The sequence below is a fragment of the Dipodomys spectabilis genome, unplaced genomic scaffold, assembly GCF_019054845.1.
Source record: "Dipodomys spectabilis isolate Male_0828 unplaced genomic scaffold, ASM1905484v1 ptg000107l, whole genome shotgun sequence".
Taxonomy (NCBI): Eukaryota; Metazoa; Chordata; class Mammalia; order Rodentia; family Heteromyidae; genus Dipodomys; species Dipodomys spectabilis.
In genome coordinates this window covers 6,931,423-6,949,612 of record NW_024870784.1, presented here as the reverse complement: position 1 = coordinate 6,949,612, position 18,190 = coordinate 6,931,423, and the positions used below count along the sequence as shown (strand labels likewise).

The 18,190-nt window shown below is 62.4% G+C and overlaps 1 protein-coding gene across 1 annotated transcript in view; it reads left to right on the top strand.

Annotated features, from left to right (window-relative positions):
* Positions 1-3,205: 3,205 nt before the first annotated feature.
* The window catches only part of Prdm15 (PR/SET domain 15), a 43,525-nt gene continuing 28,540 nt past the window's right edge, over positions 3,206-18,190 (top strand). The window contains exons 1-6 of the mRNA XM_042687366.1: positions 3,206-3,235; positions 10,347-10,392; positions 10,880-10,973; positions 13,026-13,179; positions 13,440-13,692; positions 16,745-16,846. Of these exons, the coding sequence (XP_042543300.1) occupies positions 10,356-10,392; positions 10,880-10,973; positions 13,026-13,179; positions 13,440-13,692; positions 16,745-16,846 (640 nt within the window). The 5' untranslated portion in view covers positions 3,206-3,235; positions 10,347-10,355. The remainder of the gene's footprint in view (positions 3,236-10,346; positions 10,393-10,879; positions 10,974-13,025; positions 13,180-13,439; positions 13,693-16,744; positions 16,847-18,190) is intronic.

Sequence of the window (18,190 nt, the reverse complement as noted above, 5' to 3'; positions counted from 1 at the left end):
GTGAGACTCCTATCTCCAATAAACTACCAGAAAAGCGGAAGTGGCGCTGTAGCTCAAGTGGTAGAGCGCTGGCCTTGAGCTGAAGAGCTGAGGGACAGCGCCCAGGCCCAGAGTTCAAGCCCCATGACCGACAAAAAAAATAAAATAAAATAAATTGGCCTGAAACAACACCACCCTTTTCTCCTCCAACTCTGGAATTGGAGGTATAAATCTAGGGAACACATGGGCAGCGTGGGCAGACAGGGCTGGGATCCCTGTTCAGGGCGCTGATGAAGGCTGCAGGCGGGTTGAGATCTCTGGTTACTTCTGTCCTTTGCTTTTGCTGTGACCTGTCACCTCTTTCTTTTGTGTGCGCTGTTACTTATTTAGTGTACATATGGGCAGACCCCGGATGAGGAGCTGGCCTTGGAAACCTGGAAAAGCCAAGGTAGAGACGAGGGAGAGGGACAGGAGGAAGGCTGGAGGGAGGCGGGACATTATGGCTCTGTAGGATGTAGTAGGAGAAAGGTTGGCTTCCTGTAATACAACCAGAAGCCTCTGTGGAATGGGGGCAGAGTAAAAGGCGAACCCCACCGTACAGCACTGGTGAGTGGCTGTGCCGGACATGGTACACACAACACTTCTGATGGTGCTCAGCCATTTCCAATGTTACACAAGAGCCATTCTATACAGAGGCTCTGCCCCTAAGGTGAAGGAACCCTTATGTATGGGATTGGGGTAAGAGGCATCTGCAATTCCTGTGCCTATTCAGATTCCGGGGACAGAAGTGGAGCTGTGGCTCAAGTGGTAGAGTGCTAGCCTGGAGCTAGAGCTACTAGGGGGAGGGGGGGGGAGATGTGTGGAGAGGGTGAAATAGACAGATTCCCTGGCAAAGTGAACACTTCTCACACAAAGGGCCACTCTACAGTAGACCCGTTACCTGTGAGTACAGGTTCCACAGAGACGTCGCTGAAGAAAACCTGCGTGCTCAGGATTCTGCTCAACACTGCACTGAAGACACATGCATCCCCGTACCACCGCCGACTTTCAGCAAACCTCCGTTCCACTCTAAGTAGTTATCCACACGCACTTTATCTGACATCATTTGTTTGGGGGAGGTGTATTGTCACAAAGGGCAGGGGAAGCAGACCCACACACCATCACAGTCAACAGTGCAGGCTGGAGCTCTTCCCATCAGCCCACCAACCAGCTGCAGAACAGAGTGGGGACATCTTACACATCTGCTCTTCTTCTGTGTGTATGGGATGGTTACGTGGTGGTTCCTGGATGGTTTTCGGGTAGCTATGCAGTAGTTAAGGGATGACTTGGGTGGCTGTGGGATGGTTATGTGGTAGTTATGAGATGGCTGTGGGATGGTTATGTGGTAGTTATGAGATGGCTGTGGGGTGGTTATGGGTGGTTAGGAAGGAGGTGGTTGTGGGATGGTTATGGGTGGTTATGAGATGGCTGTGGGGTGGTTATGGGTGGTTAGGAAGGAGGTGGCTGTGGGATGGTTATGGGTGGTTATGAGATGGCTGTGGGATGGTTATGGGTGGTCAGGAGGTGTTTGTGGGGTGGTTAGGAAGGAGGTGGCTGTGGGATGGTTATCCGGTAGATATGGGATGACTTTCAGGAAGTTGTGAGTAGTTAAAGCATGGTTATTGGCTGATGAAGGGATGATTAAGCAGTACTTATAGGTGGTTCTAGAATGGTTATGTGGTGGTTATGAGATAGTTAAGGGACGGTTTTCTGGTGTTATGCAGTGGTTAGGGGGTGACTATGTAGTGGTGATGGAATGGTGGTGGTGATGGGTTGGTGGTAATGGTGTGGGATGGTTGATGGGGTGGTGGGGTGATGGTGGGATGATGGTGGGGGTGGGGTAGGGTAGTGTGGGGTGGTGATGGGGTGGGGTGGGATGGTAGTGGGGTGGTGATGGGGTGGGATGGTAGTGGGGTGGGGTGGGATGGTAGTGGGTGGGGTGGGATGGTAGTGGGGTGGTGATGGGGTGGGATGGTAGTGGGGTGGTGATGGGGTGGGATGGTAGTGGGGTGGGGTGGGATGGTAGTGGGTGGGGTGGGATGGTAGTGGGGTGGTGATGGGGTGGGATGGTGGTGGAGTGGGGTGGGATGGTAGTGGGGTGGTGATGGGGTGGGGTGGGATGGTAGTGGGGTGGGGTGGGATGGTAGTGGGGTGGTGGTGGGGTGGGGTAGGGTAGTGTGGGGTGGTGATGGGGTGGGGTGGGATGGTAGTGTGGGGTGGTGATGGGGTGGTGATGGGGTGGGGTGGGATGGTAGTGGGGTGGGGTGGGATGGTAGTGGGATGGTAGTGGGATGGTGGTGGGATGGTGGTGGGGTGGTGATGGGGTGGGGTGGGATGGTAGTGGGGTGGGGTGGGATGGTAGTGGGGTGGTGATGGGGTGGGGTGGGATGGTAGTGGGATGGTGGTGGGATGGGGTGGGATGATGGTGGTCGGATGGAATAGGGCGGGGCGGGGTGGTCTGCGGTGGCTGAGGGGTGGTCGTGGGGGGCCTTCTCGGCTTCGCCCCTCGCGTGCACTGCCCCGGTGGAACAAGAAGCGCGGAATGGCGGCGGCTCCGCTCACGTCAGAACCGTCAGGACCGGCGGCGGCCCCGGGCCGCTCCCCGCAGGGCAGCGGCGGCCAGGGAGGGCGGCCGGCCGCGCCCCGCGCCGCGCCCGGACCCCGGACCCCCGCCGCCCGCGCCGCGCCCGGACCCCGGACCCCCGCCGCCCGCCCGCGCCCGGACCCCGGACCCCCGCCGCCCGCGCCGCGCCCCCCGCCCGCGCCCGGACCCCGGACCCCCGCCGCCCGCCCGTGCCCCCCGCCCGCGCCCGGACCCCGGACCCCCGCCGCCCGCCCGTGCCCGGACCCCGGACCCCCGCCGCCCGCCCGCGCCCCCCGCCCGCGCCCGGACCCCGGACCCCCACCGCCCGCGCCGCGTCCCCCGGCCCCGGCCCACGCCCCCCGCCCGCGCCGCCGTCCGCCCTCGGTGGCAGCCCAGGCTTCCCGCCCCCGTCCGGCCCCGGGCCCACGTGGCCGCCCGTCCCCGCGGGTCGCCGGGTCCCGCTCGGCCCGGCCTCCGCCCCCGGGCGCGCAGCCCCGGCTCCCCGCCGCCCCGCGGACTACAACTCCCAGGATGCCCCGCCACCGCCCCGCGGCTTCCGGTGCTGCGCGGTTTCCGGAGCGGATCGCAACCCGGAGCCCGGATCCGACCCCGCTCTGCACATTCCAAAGGCAGGTAAAGCCCCGGGCCCGCGCCCGCCGCCCGCCCCGCCGCGCGCCCCCCGGCCCGGCCCGGCCCGGCCCGCGCCCGCCCCGGCCCGGCCCGGCCCGCCGCCGCCCTCGCCCCGCCGCGCCGGCGCGCCCGCCCCGGTCCAGCCGCCATGCCGACTGTTCTTTGTTACATTCGCCGGCCGCGGGCGCCGTGGGCGATCGGAGTCAAAACCCGGCTGGATTTCCGGAGCCGCTCCGGGATCGCCCCGCGCGCCGCCCGCCCGCCCGGGCCTCCGCCCACCCGGCCCGGGCCGCGCCAACCGTCCACCCGGGGCCCCGGCGCCCACGCGAGCCCAACCGCCCCCGGCCCGGCCCGCCGCGCCCGCCGCCCCCCGCCCGGCCCGGCCCGGCGGGACCGCGGTGCGGGGCCCCCGGCGCGGCGCCCTCCCCGGGGCGGCGGGAAAGACCCCGGGGGAGCGCGGAGGGCCCCGGCCCGAGACCCGCCTCCTCGGGGCCCCCCGGGCCTCGTCTTCGGTGGCGGCGGGGAGAGGCCGGCCGGAGCCTCGCGCTCACCTCCGTGCGGGGGCCCCGCGGCTCGCGTGGACGGCGGCGGCGCTCCCGCTCACACGCCGGGCCGCGCGGGAGGGCCCGGCCCGACCACCCCGGGGCGGCGAGCGGCGCTCCCCGCGGCCGGCCGCCGCGACCCGCGGGGCGGAGCCCGCACGCTCCCACGCGCTCCACGCCGCGTCCCGGCGTCCCTGGAACCCCCGCCCCGGGCCCCGGGAGGAGAGGGCCGGGTTTCCAGCGGAGACTCGGAGCTGCGGGCTCGAACCCCTGGCGTGGGCCGCGCTGCCGGCTCGTCTCATCCTCGTGATGAGGGAGGGGGGAGGGGGTTGCTAGTGCAGCGGAGGGACAGGTGCGTCTGCAGACAGGACAGTTACTCCGGGGGGAAACAACGAACCAAAGCTGGGGTAGTGGTGTCTGTGTCCGATCCCCTTGATGAGAAGGGGAGGCGGGATTGGGAGCGCGCGGCCAGCCTGGGCTGCAGGGGAGACCCGGTCTGGACACACGCACGCGTGGACACACACGGACACCCTGGCACGTCAATAGTTTATCTTAGAATGATTGTATTTTAGAAAACAAACTGGCCGAGCGCCGGTGGCTCACACCTGCAACTGTCATCCTAGCTACTCAGGAGGCTGAGATCTGAGGATCGCGGTTCAAAGCCAGCCCTGGCAGGGAAGTCTATGAGACTCTTACCTCCAATAAACCACCTGAAAACCAGAAGTGGCACCGTGGCTCAAGGGGTCAAGCACTCGCTTTGAGCTGAAGAACTGGGCAGCGCCCAGGCCCAGAGTTCAAGCCCCACAACCGACAAAAAAAAAGTGAAACTGGGTTTTTAACCCCAGCACACTGTCTAGGAATTCCACATTTCGGATCTGGCCATTCTCCCCTAAATGCCAAATGAGGCGAGGAGGTGAAGGACCGAGGAAGATTTACTACATGGCCACCGTGGGAAGACAGCGCTTGAGTATGTCTTCAGCAGTCCCCAGACCTCAGCCACAGGTCAAATAGAATTGAGACCTAGGAGAAGGGTTTGCATGAGTAAAGCAACCCCACCCCGTAGGCAGGTTTCTTGGTGTGGGAGTGGTGTCCGGTGGTCGGCGCTCCAGCTGGGGTTCTGAAGAAGTTATCCTTGACTCCCGAGGAGGACACAGCCAGTCCTCTTGGCCGCTGGAGGTGGTCCGCCCCACGGTCTTGGCTGTTCTCATTTGGAGAAGTCTTGCCCTGTTTTCAGTCACTAAGAGCATGGCCTTGCCTGTCCGCTGGGGCAGTGGTACCTTTGTCACAGATACTCGTTGGTAACCCTGCCTTTCCTGGAGGTGGCAGCAAAGCCAAAGTCACACAGGAGAGAATGGCTCAACCCAAAGAACCCAAAGAACACAGGTGCCCCGTGGGGGTGGGGCATGCTTTTAGCAGGTTGATGGGTCCAGCCAACGCAGCTTGTAGTTGCCTCTTCTAGAACTGCTTGCTAACTAGGACATGGCTCGCCTGTCATTTTCCCTGCTGATGTCAGGCAGGCGGCCAGGGAAGACCCCACACACACACCCCTACCCCCCCCCACCACCACTCTGCTTGAGGGAGATTGAAAACTGCTTCTCCCACTCAGCCCTCCCTGCCAAGTGCGGGTGAGACTGCAGCACGCTTGTAGGTGTGCTCTCGTGAAGTGAATACGCACCGCGCCCCTGTCGCGCACCCAAGTCCTGGCAGGTGGGAGAAGCAGCGTAGACCATAAGCAATGAAACATTAGGAGGAATAATGCTGAGGGGGGGGGGGGCTGGAGGAGGAGGTTGGGGCTGTTGGGCTGGGACACCCGGAAGTGCAGCCATGCGGAAGCGTGGGCGTGGGGCGGGACAGTGGGAGACGGCAGGTGGAGAGCAGGGTGAGCTGGTCCCAGGTGCAGAGCTTGTGGGTCTCAGGATGGAAGAAGCCAGTGGGCAGATCAGGAGAGAAGACAGGACCGGCCATACAATCTGGGTGCCTTAAAGATGTCCTATTGATCAGGGCTGGGCCAGAGTCCCTGTCCTTAGAGCAGACCCTGTCGCTGTGTGGGAATCTGGGGCCACGGAGTGCAGCCCCAGTGGGACCCCCCAACGGGGAGGTGAGGAGAGCTGAGCCAGCCAGAGAGGGGCTGCCTTCCGAGGCCCCGGGGCAGGCAGCCTTCCCTGGCTGCCCCTCTGAGTGGGAAGAGTCCTGCCCGGGGCCATGGGCTACGACAGGCCTGACCTTCGTCCTCTCTCCCAAGGAGAGGTGTGTCCCACCACCACCGGGGCAGGAGGCCTTGACCTGTGGCCTGTCCTGTCTCCAGGCTTGGCTGGTGTGGCTCTGGCGTGGTCTCCTTGGTGTGGGGAGACGGAGAGTTGCCAGGGTGGACGTCTATTCCCAACAGGCGGGGGACAGAATGCCCTGCCCACTTCCATACCCCAGCTTTTCTCCAGAGCGATTACCTACTCGTGCCAGTGCCCACGCTTGTCCAGGATGCTCACTCTCGGTGCTCAATGGTGGTGCTCTACCGCTTGGCCACTGCTTTGGGTGGTTCACTGGAGATCGGGGCTGGGAAGGTGGCTCAGTGGTAGAGCGCTTGCCTTGCATGCATGAGGCCCTGGGTTCAATTCCTCAGCACCACATAAGCAAAAAGAAAAAAGCCAGAAGTGGCGCTGTGACTCAAGTGGTAGAGCGCTAGCCTTGAGCTGAAGAGCTGAGGGACAGCGCCCAGGCCCAGAGTTCAGGCCCCACGACTGGACCCCTCCCCCCTAAAAAGAGTCTCACGGACTTTCCTGCCTGGGCTGGCTTCGAACCGTGATCCTCAGACCTCAGCCTTCTGAGTAGTTAGGATTATAGGCGTGAGCCACCCGCACCTGGTGAAGATGGTTATTTTTCAAAAAACAACAACCAAAAAAAACCTACGTAGACGTGTGTGTGCACGCACATGCTCAGTGGTCCCAATCCAGAGGGGAGCCACCGGAGCGGGGCTCACAAGTGTGATTGGTGTGTGTGAGCTCCGGAAGTCCTTGGTGGAGGAGGGAGTGGGTGCTGTCCTGTGTAGGGCCGGGTTTGTGGACCTGGTGGCAGCAGGGCGTATGGGGGGCCGGGGCGTGGGGACGGTGGCGGGGTGTGTGGGGCCCTGTTTTCTCCGGCACGATTTATCTCTTGTAGCCTGGAGGCTGCGGAGTCCAGGTTCCGATGCCAGGATGTGGCAGGGGTCCCTGGTCACCCCACAGTGGGGATGTGGAGGTGCGCTGTCTGTGGGCCACCTCTCAACCCATCCGCCTCTGAAAGCCGTCACAGGGAACCCTAAATCCCTGCCTGAGCTCTGGGGGCCATGTGTGCACCATGGCAAGTGGAGAGCAAGTAGAGTGGGGCGAGAGGTGGGGAGCAGGGCAAGGATCCTGGGGTGGGGCCCGCCGAGCCCCAGCCTTCAAACCCTGGCTTGACTGGAGGGGCTGCCGCCATCCCCCAGCCGGCCCCGCGTCCCGGCCAGACCTCTGGGGGGGTTTGAACCCGAGGCCTTTAAAGGCACAGGAGCCCCGGGCTTTGCCTCGCCTTGAACTCATCCACACTGCAGGAGCACTGCCTCTCTGCCTGAGATGCACACTCCCCTGCTGGGGGTGGTTACTGGGCTCGAACTCGGGGCCAGAGCGCTGTCTCAGCTTTTTTGGCACTCTGCCACTTGAGTCACAGCCCCACGTTCAGCTTTTTGCCGGTTAATTGGAGATAAGAGTCTCATGGACTTTCCTGCCTGGGCTGGCTTCAAACCCTGATCCTCAGATCTCAGCCTCCTGAGTAGCTGGCCTGAAAGTGGGGCACCAGTGGAGATTACAGATGTGAGCCACTGGCGCCTGGCTCACAGCATTCAGCCTAGAGATGGACTTCTTGGTCTACAAAGGGCATCGGAGGGATGGCATTCATCAAGACGTGGAAGATGCCTCAGGGCTCTGTCTGTGGCCTGTCCCTGGGCTTTGAGCTGTTTAAGAGGCCACAATTTGGGGACCAGGGGCCACCAACAAGGAATGTGTGTCCTAGAACCTTATGTTTAGCTATAAGGTCAGTGTCTGCCTCTGCAGTCCTCCCGGCTGTTGGGGGTGGCTGTGCTGTGCTGAGAGGCAGGCCAGGGGCAGGGGGCAGGCCTCCCTGCCAGGCCTCCAGTCCGTCTCTCCAGGCTTACAGGGTAAGAAAGACCAGCCGACTTCCCAGCCCTTCCTCTCTGACCCTGACAGGCTTGGTCAGGACTGGGCTGCCAGGCTCTGCCTGCAGTTTGTGTGGCTTATCATCCCCACTGCAAACCCTTGGGGCTTCAGTGACCCCACTCCGCTGCTGCTCTGTTGGGGCCCTTGGCCTTAAAGGACCCCCCCCCCCCAAGCTCCTGTGTTGAAGGCTTCTCCCCGGCAGATGGCGCTGTTGGGAGGTGTAGACGGTTTAGGAGGCGGGTCCTGGTTGGAGAAAGTAGATCATTGCTTGTGCCCCTAAAGGGATTGGGGAGCTGGCCTTCCCCGTCCTTTCCTTCCTGGATAGCACCAAGTGGGTGCTCTGCTCTACCAGTTCCTCTGCTGTGATGTTCTGCCTCACCACCGCACCGCGGGCGGAAACCTGAGACCAGGACCTTGGCCTTTCTGATTTTAATTTGTGCATCTCAGGTCAGATTTTGTCTTGACAGCAGGGAGCTGGATGATACGCTGTCTCCCTTCACCGCCTGCTGTCCTCCTTCCACACGAGGCCCAGCCACCAGGGGGTCTGTTGAGATGAGGCCAAGGCCAGAAGCTGGGTTAGATCTGCTAGGAGCCAGAGGCCCGGTTAATTCTGACGTGTGTGTGTGTGTGTGTGTGTGTGTGTGTGTGTGTATGCGCGTGCATGTGTGTGCCAGTCCTAGGGCTCGAACTCAGGGTCTGGGCGCTGTTCCTGAGCTTTTGTGCTCAAGGCTGGTACTCTACTACTTGAGCCACAGCTCTACTTCGGGGTTTTTTTGGTGGTTCATTGGAGGCAAGTCTCATAGACTTTCTTGCCTAACTCCAATCCTCAGATCTCAGCCTCCTGAGTAGCTAGGCTTAAAGGCGTGGGCCACTGGTGCCCAGCTGATTCTGACATCTTAAGGGCAGCTTGGCATCCGTGTCTCCCGGTTTGCGTTCCCTCTGCCATCGTGGGCCGTCAGCCCGCTTCCCTTCGCAGCTCACAGACACCGACTGCAGTGAATTGAGTTTCCAGGCGAGCTTGGTGCTCTGCCTTTCAGTCTTCAGACTGCTGTGGACTGGAAGTGTAGAGTAAGTGGGATTCACATTCCAGAAACACCGCACACCTCCGTTCCTGAAAACTCCCCTCGCAGTGGGGGCCAGTGGACTAGGTCGAGGAGAGGTAGGCAGGAAGTGTTAGGAAAATGGAGAAGAAAGGAAGGCCACGCCAGACTCCATCTTCCACAGGTGAGGGCTGTTTATTGAGATAGAACAGCACGGGGCACTGCCTTCCCGCGGGCGTGGGGGCTGTGCAGAGAGCTGGGGCAGCAGCTGGGTTTCCACGAGGCCTAGCACGAGGCAGATCGCCGTCAGGCCTGGGGAGGTGGGGTTCGTTGGGCCCCGTCGGCCTGTTTGCCGCCAGGCGCGGGTGGGTTTTCCTGCCGGCGTCAGGCAGGCTGCGCGTGTCTCTGGAGGCTGCCTGGAAGACAGGGTGGGCCAGCCCTTCACTTGGAGGGGAGAGGCGGTGGTTCAGGAAGGATGCGGGGTGGGGGTGATTATTTGGTAGCACATGCTGTGGGTCTCATTTCATCCCCCCCCCCCACCGCACGAGGTGGGCATTTTTCACTTCCATTTTACAACTTACGAGTCTGGTTCCAGAGTGAACAGCGTGTGACTACATTTGTGTTGTGTGTGTGCGTGGTGGGTGTCAGCTGCCCAGCTGCCCACTAGGGGAACCGAGCCTCACGGGCGCCTGGGAAGTCGGTGATGGGACTGGGAGGGGGTCTTCCCTGGGGTGCCTCACTTCCCTCTCGGAAGGAAGCGCCCCTGGCACTGGAGCGTGCTGGAGGAAAATGGTGCTTTCAATGAGACAGGCGGGGGAGGGGGGGAGAGGGGGGCGAGGAACGAGAGGAGTGGCAACGGCAGAACTGGTTCCATTTATTGTTTAGCTGCTGTGTATTTTACAGACAGAGCCAGTGGCTAATAGGAAAAGAGAAACTCCAAGCCCACGAGGGCTTCGAACCCCATTAGTTAAGAACAGCGTCATCTGCGGTGAATAAAGGTTTCAGGGGCTGGGAAGGTGGCTCAGTGGCAGAGCGCTTGCCTTGCATGCCTGAGGCCCTGGGTTTGATTCCTCAGCACCACATAAGCAAAAAAAAATACCGGAAGTGGCACTGTGGCTCAAGTGGTAGAGCACTAGCCTTGAGCTGAAGAGCTGAGGGATAGCACCCAGGCCCAGAGTTCAGGCCCCACTACCAGACCAAAAAAAAAAAAGGTTTCAGATGACCTGTGATGTCCCCCCTCTACCCTGCAGGTCCCTCTCAAGCCCAGGCCTGGAAAGGCTTGGTAAAAAGAAGAAAGAAGAAGTTGCTCTGTACAGTTCCCCATTGACGGGCTTTCTTGTCCCGACAGGTGGCGGCCATGGCTGAGGAGGGCAGCGAGGAGATCATGTTCGTCTGTGAGTGCCCCTGGCTGGCTGTGAGGGGACGCCTGGGAAATCCGTGTCCACTCTTTTGCTTTCTGCAACAGCAGAATTGTTTCTTTTAAGACTGGAAGGACTTGACTTGCGTTGAGAGACCCAACCCACAAACCCTGTGCTGCCCAGCCGGGGTCTTCACAGGGCGCCAGAAAAGCCACCCGAGGTTCAGGAAGAGACAAGTCTTAGCAGACTTGATTCTCATTCTTTGGGGGACACCATGGTCGTGGTCCCTCTAGGGGTGACTGGCATGTGAGATGTCTGGGGGCAGCGGGTCCTGTCTCCCCCGTGTTCGGGGTGCTGATGGTGGTCCCATGCTGGTGTGCATCTGCTTATTTGTTTTCGGGGTATCAGGACACACGACTCGTGACCGTGGGTCACCCCCGTCTGGCCGGGTCTCGGTGTCCCGGGTCCCGGGCTCTGGGTTTGTCTCTGGGGTGCTGTCTCCTGACTGTGCATGTCCTCGCAGGGTGTGAGGACTGCAGTCAGTACCACGACTCCGAGTGTCCTGAGCTGGGCCCCGTGGTCATGGTCAAAGACTCCTTCGTGCTGAGCAGAGCGAGGTGAGTGACCGACGTCTTAGGACAGGCCCCGGCCCGCTGGCGGTAGCGAACGGAGTGGCAGAGGAGCGTGAGAGCCAGAGCGGCGGGCTGCGTGGATGTGGGGGGCCTGAGCGGCCTGCACCCCCAGGGGGCACGGCCCCCTCGCTCGACCTCCAGGCCAGGACACTGCCCTTTAGCCTTTTCCCTCAGGATGCGTGCTCTACTACGTGAGCCACAACTCCGATTCTGGCTTCTTGCTGGTTACTTGGAGGTAAGAGTCCCATGGATTTTGCTTCGTGGGCTGATCCTCAGACCTCAGCTTCCTGAGTAGCTAGGATGACAGGCGTGAGCCATCGGCGCCCGGCCGGCTTAGCATTCTTAAGAGAAGGCCATCTTGCCTGGCTGTGTTAGTTTTCGTGCATTGAGCAATACCAAGCAGGCTACCTGTTTGCTGAGTTTCCTCTGTGTTCCAAGACCTGGCCCCCTACTGGCAAGGGAACCATGGGCTGGCTATGCAGTGTGGGGTGTTTACTGGGCAGTGTGTCCAGGTAACCAGCCCAAGCCAAGCAGCTCCTGGACATACACACTGGAGGCCCAGTGGCCAACAGCCGCTCTCCCAGGCAGCCCCTGCCCCTCGGCCAGGGCTCTGTGGTGGCTTCAGAGTAGCGTTTGAACTTGGACTTGGACCTGTGAAAGGAGGTGCTCCTCAGTATGCTCCTGGCCTCTGTGACTGGGAGACATGGTCACCCTGCGAGGTCATCCTTGCTATCTGTGAGGCTGCCTGGCACCAGCCAAGGCCCAAATCATGGTCACTGCTTATCAGTACTGTTTCTAGAAGCTTCCCAATGGGCCTCTCACCACCTGTTTGTCTCAGAGTGCCTTATTCTACTCAGATGAAAAGATGAATGTTTTTGTCTGAAGGAGAGAGCTGTTCACCCCTCTCCTGCCCAGAACCTTCGGAGGCCGCCTGCTGTCCCTGAGAATGGCACTGAGGCCATGGTGGTGCTGTAGACCCTTCGAGGCGCCCCCCCACCCAGGGGCCCTGCCCAGCCTCATGGTGGTCTGCGACCGTGTTGGGGCTCTTGGGCTGGCCCGAGCCTCCCCCATCCCAGGGTTCCAGCTCTGGGTCCTCCTCCCCCCTCCTCCCGTCCCTGTCCTTGGCCTCCTAGTTGAGGGGCGAGGTCTCAAGTCCTTCGAGAAACCTTTCCCCCGCCTCGGCAAGCACGCGGCCCTTGGCCGCGGAGTTCTGCCCTGCGGTCTCCTTCCCTCCCCGGGAGGCTGGCTTGGAGCTGGATGATACGCTGCCTCCCTTCACCGCCTGCTGTCCTCATTCCACACAAGGCCCAGCCACCAGGGGATCTGTTGAGATGAGGCCAAGGCCAGAAGCTGGGTTAGAGCTGCTAGGAGCCAGAGGCCCCGGCTAAGTCTGATACTGTGTGTGTGTGTGTGTGTGTGTGTGTGTGTGTGTGTGTGTGTGTGTGTGTGTGTGTGTGTATGTGTGTGTGTGCGTGCGCGCGCGTGTGCGTGTGCGTGCCAGTCCTAGGGCCCGAACTCAGGGCCTGGGCGCTGTTCCTGAGCTTTTGTGCTCAAGGCTGGTACTCTACTACTGGAGCCATAGCTCCACTTGTGGCTTTTTTTGGTGGTTCATTGGAGGTAAGCATCTCATGGACTTTCTTGCCTGAGCTGGCTTTGAACCGCGATCCTCAGCTCTCAGCCTCCTGCAGCACCCACCCCAGGAGGTTTGGTCCGTGCTGGGTGCCATGAGGCTTTTCACCGTTAGGTGGTTGTGCCAAGAAGGTTCCCTTGGGTAAATGGGACGGTGCCCACGGTGCGTCTTGGTCAGGGTCGCCGCTCCTTCGTTCTCTCCCCTGCCATCCCTCCAGTTCCCTGGCTCTATAGTGACTGCCCCAGCTCGCTCTTCCTCCCAGGGGACTCCAGTAAGCGGTCCCCCATCCGGCGCTGGCCCTGCAGCCGGCCTTAGAGAACCGGGCTCAGAAGCCGGGCAGGCCCTGTGCTGCGCTGGCCCCGCAGAGAGGCGGCGGGCGGCCTCAGAGGCCTTTCCTCCCCTTCCAGGTCCTCCCTCCCCTCCAACTTGGAGATCAGGCGTCTGGACGATGGGGCCGAGGGCGTGTTCACGGTCACGCAGCTGGTCAAGCGGACGCAATTCGGCCCCTTCGAGTCCCGGAGGGTGGCCAAGTGGGAGAAGGAGTCTGCGTTTCCACTGAAGGTGAGGGGCTTGGCGCTGGGCCGCGCTCGCGAGGGGCTGGGGTGGGGTCTCGTGAGCGACTCGTGGGCAGCTGCAGATTTCCTGTCAGCTTCTAAGACACGTGTCCTTCTCCCCCGGTGCGGGGCGTCTGAGCGTGCCAGTCACGTCAGTATTTGTAATCCGGGAGTCAGGGTCCACGTAGCGTGGGGTGCGTCTGGCTGCCCGGGCCCCGCTGGGGCGGGCTCCTCGCACCTGGGGTGAGCCGCGCCCCTCCCCTGCAGGTGTTCCAGAAGGACGGGCACCCCGTGTGCTTTGATACCTCCAACGAGGACGACTGCAACTGGATGATGCTGGTGCGGCCGGCGGCGGAGCCCGGCCACCAGAACCTGACGGCCTACCAGCACGGCGGCCACGTGTACTTCACCACCTGCAGGGACATCCCGCCCGGCACCGAGCTGCGCGTGTGGTACGCCGCCTTCTACGCCAAGAAGATGGAGAAGCCCATGCTGAGGCAGGCCTGCACTGGCGTCCAGGGTGTGTGGCTGGCTGCGAGGCTCCGGGGTGGAGGCCTGGGGGGGGTGGGACAGGGAGGAGGGGGACCTGGGGGGGGCAGGGAGGAGGGGGACACAGGGAGGGGGACATGGACGGGGGGCAGGGGGGGGAGCGCATGGAGGTTGGCCTGACGCTGGACCCCGGGTTCTGTCTGCTGCACTGAACATGATGAGACCAGGACTTAAGAGAAATCTTTCTCTACTCAGCCTTGCTAGGGTTTTGCCGGTGATGGAAAACCAACCAGCAGATACCTTCAGTAATTACAGAGATCCGTTAGGCGTTTAACTTGCGCCTGGGTGAATGTGGAACTTTGTTTTGTTTGGGGCTATACTCTCTCTGCAGAGCCCGGACTTGCCTGGAACTGGTGATTCTCTTATCTCTTGAGTTGTTTGCTTTTTTGTTTTTGTGCCAGTACTGAAGCTTGATCTCAGGGCCTGGGTGCTGTCCCTTAATGGTTCTGCATAAGGCTAGCCCTCTACCACTTAAGCGACAGCTCTATTTCTGGTGCTTTATTGGTTAATTGGAGATAAGGATCTCGCAGACTTCCCAGGCTGGCTTTGAATTGTGATCCTCAGATCTCAGCTTCGTGAGGAGCTAGGAGGACAGGTGTGAGCCACTGGTGCCCAGCTGAATAGTATTTTTTTTTGTGTAGATTGTGGGGCTTGAACTCTGGTCCTGGGCGCTGTCCCTCAGATTAAGGCAAGCACTCTACCGCTTGAGCCACAGCACCACTTCTGGTTTTTTGCTGCTTTATTGGAGATAAGAGTCTCATGGAGTTTCCTGCCTAGGCTGGCTTTAAGGGTGATCCTCAGATCTCAGCCTCCTGAGTAGCTAGGATGACAGGCGTGAGCCACCAGCACCTGGCTTGAATAATTTTTTTTTTTTTGTCAGTCGTGGGGCTTGAACTCTGGGCCTGGGTGCTGTCCCTCAGCTCTTCAGCTCAAGGCAAGCGCTCTACCACTTGAGCCACAGCGCCACTTCCGGCTTTCTGGTGGTTTATTGGAGATAGGAGTCTCACGGTCTCTCCTGCCTGGGCTGGCTTTGAACCGCGATCCTCAGATCTCAGCCTCCTGAGTAGCTAGGATGACAGGCGTGAGCCACCAGCGCCCAGCTTGAATAAATTTTTTAGTTGGGAAAATTACTACGCAACTTCAGGTGGTGGAGACGTCAGGAGCGCTGTTATGGGTTTGCTGTGTGTGTTGGGATAAACGGCAGGCAGGTCTTTCTTGGACGAGGGTAAAGGTCACTGATCATGTTGGCCAGCTGCCGGCTGGCCTCCTTCACCTTCCCTCCCTGTGGGGCGCTCACTTGGCTGTCCCCGACTGGCCTTCTCCGAGCTTCCCTGAGGCTTGTTAAAATGGCACTGCACCCCCTCCCCCCACTTCACTGCTTCTCCCCGCCCCCACCTCTGCTGCTCACGTTGTTCCTCATCCCATGAGTCCTGTGGCTCTCCAGGCACCTGCCACAGTGGAGCAGTGTTGTTGGGGTCTCCCCTGGAGGTCAGTGTTGACTGCCTCACCCAGTGGAGGCCAGGCATTGGAGGCCAGGCCTGTGTGCGTCTCAGAGACTTTAGTAGACAATGAGACCAAGGAAGAGAGCCGAGCAATGTTTAGAAAGTGGAGGTCGGCTGACTCTGTCCCCAGGTTGGACATGAATCCCCATTCCTGAGCTCTGTGCTGCTCAGCCAGCGGCTCCGGCTGCAGTGCTCAGGGAGACCGCCATCCGGGGTGGAGCCAGCGAGACCCTTGTAGCCCTGCTGTGCCTTGGCCCCAGGGAAGGATGGAGCCATCCGTGGCCTTTACACTCCCGGGTGGCCGCAAGCTCAGAAAGCCTCCGCTGAGTCACCCGGTGGTGGCCCCGTGTTTTCATGAGTGTGTCAGGATTCCTAAGACGTGATTCCATTCCTCGCGGCCGCAGGTGCGCACCTGATGGAGAAATCCGTCAGCTCGCGGATTCTGCAGCCACCTGCTAAATCATGGCAGCCCCAGCGTTGGGGGTTCCACTGTGACGGTTAACTTGACGCTGGCACAGAAGCCGTGTGCCCTGGGTGCGGGTGGTGTGGACTGTCCAGCTGTTGGAATCTGATCTTTTCCCAGCTAGCGATCTGCAGCAAGACTTCCTCACAAGCAGGGTGCCACAGACCCCGTGGGGCCGGGGAGCTCCGGGGTCCCCGTGGGGCCGGGCACAGCACCCCGTGGGGCCGGGGAGCTCCGAGGGCCCCGTGGGGACGGGCGCAGCACCCCGTGGAGCCAGGGAGCTCTGGGGCCCCCTGGTCTCTACTGGGCCCTGTGACGGAGCTGGTGTCCCTGGCCGGGTGCATCACCCTTCCTCTCCTGCGCAGCGGGCAAAGTGTGGTTTCACCTGACCTGGCCGTGACCCCTTTTACAAATTAATTGTCTAATCCAGTGCCAGTGGCTCACGCCTGTAATCCCAGCTACTCAGGAGGCCACGACCTGAGGATCACGGTTTGAAGCCAGCCCGGGCAGAGAGGTCCCTGAGACTCTTACCTCTAATTAATCACCCAAAAACCTTCCTCTTCAGAGTGCTGCGTGCCATTGGCCGACAGCTCAGGCCACCTGCCCTGGGTGGCCGTTTAAGGCACAGTTAAATCGTCCTGGCCTGGGCCCAGAGGCTGCCCTGCTGGACAGCAGGTATCGGTCATCTGTAGGCCCGGCTGGGGCACTGGCTCCGGGTGGGGCACTGTCACTGCCTCTCTTGGTCCTCCCCTCCCCCATTGTCTGGGCCACTGCGAGACCCAGGAATTCAGCATGGTTTTTGTGTGTCTGACGCCCCGAGGAGCCCCGCATTTCCACACCCGGCCGCAGACCGGCCCCGTGGTGCTGCCCGGGGCTCCGCATCAGCTGTCTCCTCGCTGTGAGACGGGTAGATGTGTTCACGTGGGACGCAATGTGCGGGCCACACGGCACCTGCCCCGGAGACCTCGTCCATGTCGTCCGTGGGGGCCAGGCCCTGTCCCCGGCCGGGCCACCAGAACACGTCACGAGGTGCCTTTCTCCTCTCTTGTTTCTTGCAGCTACGGGACCCCCCGAGCCCAGCGCCCCCACAGAGCCCGAGCGTGGCCAGTGGGTGTGCAAAGTGTGCTCCACTTCCTTCTTTGAGCTGCAGCTGCTCAATGGTAAGGGCCGTGGGCGGCCTCCTCACTGGGGCTGCCTGGGGCTGCGGGGTGCCGGGGCTGCGGGGCGCCGGGGCTGCGGGGCGCCGGGGCTGCGGCCTGCAGATCAGCCACACTCCTCCTCACTGGGGCTGCCTGGGGCTGCGGGGCGCCGGGGCTGCGGGGCGCCGGGGCTGCGGCCTGCAGATCAGCCACACTCCTCCTCACTCGGGCTGCCTGGGGCTGCGGGGTACCCCGGGCTGCGGGGCGTCCGGGCTGCCCGGGGTGCGGGGTGCCCTGGGCTGCAGGCTGCTGGGGCTGTGGGCTGCCGGGGCTGCAGGGTGCCCGGGCTGCGGGGTGCCCAAACTGCCAGCTGCAGATCAGCCACGCGCTCCCCTCTACCTGCTGTGGCGCCTCGTCCAGCCAGGCGCCCTGCGGTCCCCGCCTCGCTCACCCACCCCCCGCCTCGTCCAGCCAGGGCGCCCTGCCGTCCCCGCCTCCCTCACCCACCCCCCACCCCGTCCAGCCAGGCGCCCTGCCGTCCCCGCCTCGCTCACCCACCCCCCGCCTCGTCCAGCCAGGGCGCCCTGCGGTCCCCGCCTCGCTCACCCACCCCACGCCTCGTCCAGCCAGGGCGCCCTGCGGTCCCCGCCTCGCTCACCCACCCCCCGCCTCGTCCAGCCAGGGCGCCCTGCCGTCCCCGCCTCGCTCACCCACCCCCCGCCTCGTCCAGCCAGGGCGCCCTGCGGTCCCCGCCTCGCTCACCCACCCCACGCCTCGTCCAGCCAGGGCGCCCTGCGGTCCCCGCCTCGCTCACCCACCCCGCGCCTCGTCCAGCCAGGGCGCCCTGCGGTCCCCGCCTCGCTCACCCACCCCCCGCCTCGTCCAGCCAGGGCGCCCTGCCGTCCCCGCCTCCCTCACCCACCCCGCGCCTCGTCCAGCCAGGGCGCCCTGCGGTCCCCGCCTCCCTCACCCACCCCGCGCCTCGTCCAGCCAGGGCGCCCTGCGGTCCCCGCCTCGCTCACCCACCCCCCGCCTCGTCCAGCCAGGGCGCCCTGCGGTCCCCGCCTCCCTCACCCACCCCGCGCCTCGTCCAGCCAGGGCGCCCTGCCGTCCCCGCCTCCCTCACCCACCCTGCGCCTCGTCCAGCCATGGCGCCCTGCGGTCCCCGCCTCACTCACTCACCCCGCGCCTCGTCCAGCCAGGGCGCCCTGCCGTCCCCGCCTCGCTCACCCACCCCGCGCCTCACCTCTTCTTCCTGCTCCCGCTCCCCGTGACTTTTTCAGCAATCTTGTCCTGGGTGGTCTCTGACACGTTCTACCTGCTCAACTGCAGCCAAGAGGTGTTGCCTTCATGCAATGTTTTTAG